The following is an 8,181-nucleotide window of genomic DNA, read 5'->3' on the forward strand; positions in this document are numbered from 1 at the left end:
GCTCTACAGAACCTGCGACCCTGGTTCAACTCCTGCCACTGCCTGTAAGGAGTATGCACCTTCTCCCCGGGTCCAAATTTGAAATTGGGCGTGAAAAGTGGCGCTGCCCCGATAGAAGATGAGGTGACTTTCACTCAAGCTTGCATTGGGCCGCAATGTAAACAGTGGGGAGGGAACAAGCTGATAGGTCAGAGTGGAAGTGTGATGATGAATTAAAGTGGCAGGCAGCAGGAAGCTCAGGGTCATGCTGCAGACTGAGAGCAGAATCTGCAAAGTGGCAACCAAGCAGGTTGCTTTTCCCATGCCTGTCCATGGCCTCCTCTAATGCCGCAATGAGGCCAAACTCAGGTTTGAGGAGCAACAGCTCATGCTCCATCTGGGTAGCCTCCATCCCGACACGAATTTCTCCAACTTCCAGTAGTTTCTGCACCTCATCCTTCTCTCTTTTTCTATTCCATATTCTGAGTGCCCTCTCATCTCTTCTCTTCTCCTCACCTCACCAGCCATTCAGCTCCCTTTGGTTCTCCTCCTCATTCCCTTTCTTCCATGGTCCAAAGTCCTTTCCTATTAGATTCCTTCTTCTTCAGCCCTTTTGCCTCCCAGCTTCTTTGTTCATGCCCCACTCACCTTCTCCCCATCCACGCTCTCAACTTTCCCTTCACCATGTTTCACCTATCACCAATTCACTTTCCCTACATTCTTATTCTGGGCTTCTTCCCCCTTCCTTTCAAGTGCGATGAAGGGTCTCAGCCCGAAGCATCAACTGGCTATGTCCTCTGTAGATGCTGCCTGACCTGCTGTGTTCCTCCAGTATTTTGTGTGTGTTGCCCAAGATGTCCAACATCTGCAGCATCTCCTGTGTTTATGCTTTCTTCAGAGTGTAGGAACCTTCAAGAGGACCACACCTTGTGCTTTGGCTCTTGATAGTGTCACCCATCCCAAGCAGTTCAAAGGGCAGAGGCCAGACTAAGAGTGGTCCACCAGTCCTCCAGGTTCAGGATTGAGCTTACGGCTAACAGCCCTGATGAGTCAAACATGAGTGTTACGAAAACAGCGATGAAGATTCCTTCTACATCTGAGTGTGATGGTATTCATGAGTATCAACCAAGAACTTGCGTGACTGACAGTAGTGAAAACCAAGAGAAAGCTACTGATATGATGAAGGAATCCTTGAACACCACCAGAGATGGAGGACATTCATTAGATCCCAAAACACAGTGGCATAACAAGCAGATAGACAGGAACAGATTGGAAGAACGGCAGAAATTGAAAAACTTAAGGTGGAGTTTGTGTCACTGAATTATAATAGACTAGAACCTCATACAAAGACCAACCCAATGCAAGTCACAAGGCAAATGGGGCATGAATCATCAACAAAGGTTGGATTAATCTTGAAAGTTTTCAGGTAATTTTACACAGAGGAAGTTTACTCACTCCATCAGTACCATTCGAAAACTGTATTGACTGAGAGTTAGTCACTGTGGAACATAACATCAGAAGTAGAAATATATAACAGTTACACCCAGTAAAATAATCAGACATTTATAATAAATGGGAGGCAAAGAGGTGAAGTAATCAAACTGCTTGCTCAGCTTATCTTTGGTATGTGTTAAATCACACCATGGAGTTAGGAGAGAAGCTGGAACTGTGCCTGATGGAATCCAGAACAAAAGTAGAGTGCTGGTAAACTCGAGTTCACCAGCACCCCGTCCAACCTGGCCACCTGCGTTCTGCACTCACAATGTGGCCTCCTCGGCATTGGTGAAGACAGGCGTAGACCCCAATGGCCATCTTGAACATCTGGTTACGTATTATTGTAATTTTCCTCCCCACTTCCACACTGACCTGTCTGTCTTCAGTCTTCTCCAGTGCTACAGTAAGGCAAACTGGAAGAACAGTATCTCACTTACCGATTAACCCTCCTACTGTATTTCACTGGTTTTCACAAACTATGTTGTGTTTAAATTTGGAAAAAATTAGAAGTGTGGTTTATGATCCTTCCATTAAATTTGAAAAAACTTGGAGGCCATTTATTCAGCATTTTCATATGATGTAATTTGACCATTTCCAAACTTATTTTACTTCTCTGTAGTGTTGGTTGAGAGGAATGGAATCGTCGACACTAAGGTTTTCTTTTCTTCCATTTTTACGTAGTTAAAATTGCCCAGGTCTTTTTTAGTTCAGTTGATTAATTCTGGTTAGATTAGTTTTTTTTTGAGGGGGTTTTGTTTATTTATTTATTTTTTCTTTTTTCATGATTTTTGTCTAGATATTTTCTTTTTGTCCTGTATTATTCATTGGTATCCTACGTGATTGGGAGTTTTGTCAATTAAATACTATTTGGTTTTATAATTACTCATGTTAAGTATAGCAATGTATTCCCAACAACTTTGTATTATTGCTATGTTATGTTTATATTCTATGAAACTAATAAAAAGATTGAAAAAGAAAAGTATCTCATTTCCTGTTTATGTATTTTACAACTCAGTGGTATGAATACTGATTCTTCCAATATCAAGTAACCCCCATCCCGATGCACTCCTCCCATACACCTGTCCAACAAGATTTATTTCCCCTGTATCCATCCTCTTGCCACCTGCCATTTGCCACTTCCCCATCTTGCTCCACCTATCACCTACGAATCTGGAACTTGAAAAATTCTGCAGATGCTGGAAATCCTAAGCAACACACGAAAAATACTGGAGGAACTCAGCAAGTCAGGTGGCATTTATGGAAATGAATAAACAGATGACAGTTCAGGACTGGAAAGGAAGGGGAAGACACCAGAATAAAAAGTTGGGAGGGAAAGGGGCTAGAGGATAACTAGAAGGTGATAGGGTGAAGCCAAGTGGGTGGGAAAGGGAAAGAGCTGGAGAAGAAATAATCAGATAGAGAGGAGAGTGGACCATTGGAGAAAGGGAAGAAGAAGGGGCTCCAAGGTGAGAAGAGATAGGAGGCCAGAGCGAGGAATGGAAGAAGAAGGAAGGAGATGGAATTTTTTTTTTAACTTGAAGGAGAAATCAAAGTTCATGCCATCAGGTTGGAGGCTATCCAGATGGAATATCAGGAGTTGCTCCTCCACACTGAGGGTGGCCTCGTCATTGCAAAAGAGGAGGCCATGGACCGACATGTCGGAGCGGGAGTGGGAATTGGAATTAAGATGGTTGGCCACCAGGAAATTCCACTTTTGGCGGATGGTGCAGAGGTGCTCGACGAAACTTCTGGCTGTTCACTTCCCACTTAAGAATGCTGAGGACTCAATCTGAGATATCCTGGACCCTGGCACCTGGGAGACAACATACCATTCAGGAATCTTATTCTCACCCACAGAACCTCCTGTCTGCTCCCTAACTAATGAATCCCCCATTGCCACGTGTACCGCTTCTTTCGCCCACCCACCCCTTCCCTGCTGAATCTCAGAGGCAGACAGTGCCAGGAACTTGACCACTGTGACTTTCCTCTGTGGGGAGGGCACCCCCCACTCCTCCGACAGTATCCTGTTGAGGGGGTACTCTGCACTGGCTCCTTAACCCCTTTCCCCTTCCTGACTATCAACATTTTCCCGTGTCCTGCACCTCCGGTGTAACTACCTCTCTATATCTGCGGAAATGATCAGTCGACATTTCGGGCCGGAACCTGACAAAGGGTTCCAGCCCGAAACGTTGACTGGTCATTTCCACGGGTGCTGCCCGACCTGCTGAGTTCCTCCAGCGTGTTGTGAGTGTCTCTGTGTCTTCTACCTATCACCCCCTCAGCCTCCCAAGCGATCCAGAGTTCATCCAGTTCCAGCTCCAATTCCTTAATGTAGATTGTTGGAAGCTGCAGCTGGATGCACTTCTCACAGGTGTAGTCGACAGAGACACTAGACGTCTCCCTGCCTTCCCACATCCCGCAAGATGAGCATTCAACTATCCTGCCTGACTACTGTACTACTATCCTAGCTGAGCAGAGATAAAGAAGGCAAGGCTTTCCTTTTCTTTTGCTTTCTGTGACTGAAGCCTTCTCCCCATATCCCTTCACACCCGGACTAATCAAGAATCTATCAACCTGTGCCTTAAATATAACCAATGACTTGGCCTCCACAGCCTCCTCTGGCAATGAATTCCACAGATTCACCACCTGGGCTATAAGGAAAGGTTGATTAGGTTAGGACTTTATTCCTTGGAACATAGACGATTGAGAGGAGATTTGAAAGGTATACTAAATTATGAGGGGTACGTTGGTAGGTAAATGGAAGCAGGCATTTTTCACTGAGGTAGGGTGGGACAACAACTCAAGGTCACGGGTTTAGGGTGAAAGGTGAAAAGTTTAAGGTGAATATGAGGGGAAATTTCTTCACTCAGAGGGTTGTGAGGGTGTGGAATGTAGTGTGGGGTGTGGAGGCCAGTGCAAGTTGTGCATGCGACCTTGATTTCAACACTTAAGAGAAGTTCAGATAGGTACACGGGTGGTAGGGGTATGGGTGGCAATGATCCCAGTGCAGGTTGATGGGACAAGGCAGATTAAACGGTTCAAAATGGACTAGATGGGCCAAAGGGCCTGTTCCTGAGCTATACTTTTCTAAGATTCTATGACTGTGCTTCCCCCAGTGTTTCACAACACATAATGCTAGAGGAACTCCACAGGTCAGCCAGCATCTATAGAGGGGAATAAACAGTCAGTGTTTTGACCCCCAGCGTTTATCACTGGTCCATATACCAGGGGCAATATACAGCCACCAATTGACCTACTGATGTGCAGATATAAGAGGAAGTTGGACTACCCATAAGAAACATATGCAGTCACAGGGAGAATGTGCAAACTCAAAGCAGACAGTGTCCAAGGTCAGGATTGAACCCGTATCTCTGGTGCTGTGAGGCAACAGCTCTCTCCTAGTTCTAGCTGACTTGAAGTTTTTACTTGCTAGGACGAAACAGATTATAAGCCTCTGAAACAAACCAGAAAAATCAAGAAGTTATCATAATTAACCTTTAGATTCCCTCATCTATAGTTTTCTTTTACACTGATTTATGGTGCCAAATCATATCAACAGTATAAATGTTCGAAGAAAAGATTTAATTACCTTTTAAGACACTCTGAAAAGGGCAGCAACCAGAGAACAAAGATTATTCCCTTCATCCTGATGGACTTCATCAAACTGGACTCAGGAATTGAAGCTTTAAGACAGAGCTTGTGGGATTGGATTATAATGGATCAGGAAACTGTACAAAGACCAACCCAGTGAAAAGTCTCCAGGGAAGTGAGGTGTGAATTAGCAAAAAGGGTTGGATTACTCTGGAATGTTCTTAGATAACTTTTACATGGGGGATGTTTGTTGTACTCTATCAGAACCATGTGAAAATTGCATTCCTTGAGAGTTAATCACTGTGGAACACAACATCAGAAGTAGAAATATATAATAGTTACACCCAGTAAAATAATCATACATTTATGATAAATAGGAGGCAAAGAGATTGTAATTGCTTACTTTACTTATCTCTGGTGCATTTCAGATACATACCCTGGAACAGGCCTCTGGGGAGAAGAAAGACTGTAGACATCAGAATTGGAATTGTTTTATTATTGTTACGTGTACTGAAGTACTGCAGTGGTGGCGGGGGGAGGTGTAAAGATCTTAAATACCTGTCCTTGTGACCCTGCACTACAACCAAGGCTGCACAGCTCTCCAGCGGCTGGTCTTTCCAGCAAACCATTGAACCGTACTTACAGTATTCTGCATTACCAATGTCTAGTAGGGTCAAGAAAAGACATCCAAGACAATCACTCATTGTTTGATTGCACACCGCCTTCACGCACCAACTCCAACAGCTTTCCGTAGCAGGCAGCAATACGGACCCCTCAAATCTCCTTTAAACTTCCATCCACTCACTTTAAATGCCTGGCATCTAGCACTTGTAATTTCTACGCTGTGAACAAAATTGTCAATCTATCCTGTTTTTGCATCTCATTTATTTATAAGGACACCATTCAGCCTCTGATGCGCCTGAGAAAACAACTCAATTTTGCCCAATCCCCTCTTGTAGCTAATACTCTCTAATCCAGGCAGCATCGTGGTGAACCTCTTCTGAACCTCCACGTATTTCCTGTAATGGGATCTCCAGAACTGCACCTTGGGCAGCGGGATGGAGATATGTCTCTAACAAAGGAGGAGTAAGATGCTCCTTCACTCCGCTGGCTTGCAGGTCAAACCTGAGTAAATTGCAAAAGCTGCTCAGCAAACCCGCCCCCCCCCACCATCAATCAGGGACCACGGGAACCCATGGGAGCAGATGGTGGACGGTCACATTAGCAGCTGGTGCACATCACAAGTCTAATGACAATAGGTAGAAAATGTCTGAGAAGTATTGATAATGGCTAGGGTCTCCTGTCTGGTAAAGACTGCCCCAAAGAAGGCAATGGCAAACCATTTCTGTAGGAAAATTTGCCAAGAATAATCAGAGTCATGAGACCACGATCGCCTATGTCATACGACACGGCAGATAATGATGATGATGATAATGATAATGACTGCCGTACAGTGGAAAGCTGGTCTTGTATACGGTTCATGAATTCATTACATGATGCATTGAAATACTACAAGTTAGAGCAATAACAGAGTGCAAAATAAAGTGCTACAAGTAGAGAGAAAGTGCAGTGCAGGTAGACAATAAGGAGAAAGATAATATCGAGGTAGATTGTGAGCTCAAGAATCTATCTCATTTTGCTAGGGAACCATTCAATAGTCTGAAAACAGCAGGGGAATGCTGTTCTTGAGCCTGGTGGTACCTGCTTTCAGGGTTTTGTAGATTCTGCCCTCTGAGAGAGGAGAGAAGAGACATTGTCTCAGGTGGATGAGTCTTTGATTATTCTGGCTGCTCACCAAAGTAATCCAGAGCTAAAACAGAATGCTGGATGGCTCAGGTGAGGCAAATGTTTCCTTGAACCTCTTCCATCCCGGTTGACGTCATTCAGTATTAATGACATGGCCTCCTTGACATTGGTGAAACCAGCCAGTTGAGGGGAACCTTTTTGAAAATTTGTGTGTCCAAATCGGCAATGATCATCTGAAGAAATTCTGTTATGTACCACAGTAATTTTAAGCAGAGATTATCATTAATTATTGAATAAGTAACAATAATTATGGCCATTTTTTATGGAAAAAGGATGCGTCCTGTTGTTTGTTTATGTGTATTAATTCAGTCACTATTAATAAAAGTCTAATAGAGACAGATTGAAATAAATGAAGCATTTTAGAAAACCTGTTCAAAAACTTATTAATATTAATCTTTCAAAAAGATATTTGAAAAAAATAACTTCATTTTAAATAGTAATGTTCTTGTAACCATTTGTTACCCAAATACTGACAGGTATACCATCTCCATTGTCATGAGCTCTGTGGGCTTCTGTAGCATGCCATACAGGGTTCGGCTTCTGCATTTCTCAAACACTTGTGTTTACTAATTGTTGTCTTAAAAAGAGTTGTTAAGCCCCTGTCTTTCTGTTTAACCTTCTTCATTTAATTGTGACTGGCACGGGTTTTCCACATTTTGTGGTTATTTACAGCGGACTCCCAAATACCAGTCAACACGGGATCCTTGTGTTGAGAATGATTTGTCTCGTGGTGTCATTCAGTTGTGGCTCCGATGTTCTGTGGAATTCATACGTATAACCTCTTGTTTCTGTCTCTACATGGGAGCTTGTCATTTCTCCGCAGCTGGGTTCCATCGTTGCCTGTACTCACTGTGACATATGGACCCCGTGATCAATAGACCCAATGGATGTACAAGAGCTGATTCGATATCAGTCAGCTGGAGGTGAGGGTGCCTTCTTTAGTCAGTTTATATCCCAAGACTATGTTCTGAGTGTCCCAAGTCTACGTTCAAGAATTTTTCCATGTTTCTGTGCATCGATAAGTTTGTTAGTTCTCCTATGGTATTCAATTTTTCCAAATTTTATTTGCAATGTCCTGAGTTTACCAGTCCTGGCTCAAGACTGTCAGATCTGTTTCAAATTTTTCCATCCCCATCTGAAGAGCATCAGACCTGTTTCAAACTTCTTCAGCCCTGTCTTGAGAGCATTAGGTCTGTTTTAAATTTTTTCAGCCCTGTCTCGAGAATATCAAGCCCGTTTCAAATTTTTCCAACCCTGTCTTGAGAGCATTAGGTCCATCTCAGGTATACTAGCCCTATATCAAGTTCCCCA

The 8,181-nt window shown here is 43.4% G+C and overlaps 1 protein-coding gene across 1 annotated transcript in view; it reads right to left on the reverse strand.

Annotated features, from left to right (window-relative positions):
- LOC140210081 (cathepsin E-A-like) overlaps positions 1–5,194 on the reverse strand; it is a 38,285-nt gene extending 33,091 nt beyond the window's left edge. The window contains exon 1 of the mRNA XM_072278878.1: positions 5,063–5,194. Coding sequence (XP_072134979.1) covers positions 5,063–5,133 — 71 coding nt within the window. The 5' untranslated portion in view covers positions 5,134–5,194. The remainder of the gene's footprint in view (positions 1–5,062) is intronic.
- Positions 5,195–8,181: the final 2,987 nt, after the last annotated feature.

The sequence above is a fragment of the Mobula birostris genome, chromosome 14 (genome assembly GCF_030028105.1).
Source record: "Mobula birostris isolate sMobBir1 chromosome 14, sMobBir1.hap1, whole genome shotgun sequence".
Lineage (NCBI taxonomy): Eukaryota > Metazoa > Chordata > Chondrichthyes > Myliobatiformes > Myliobatidae > Mobula > Mobula birostris.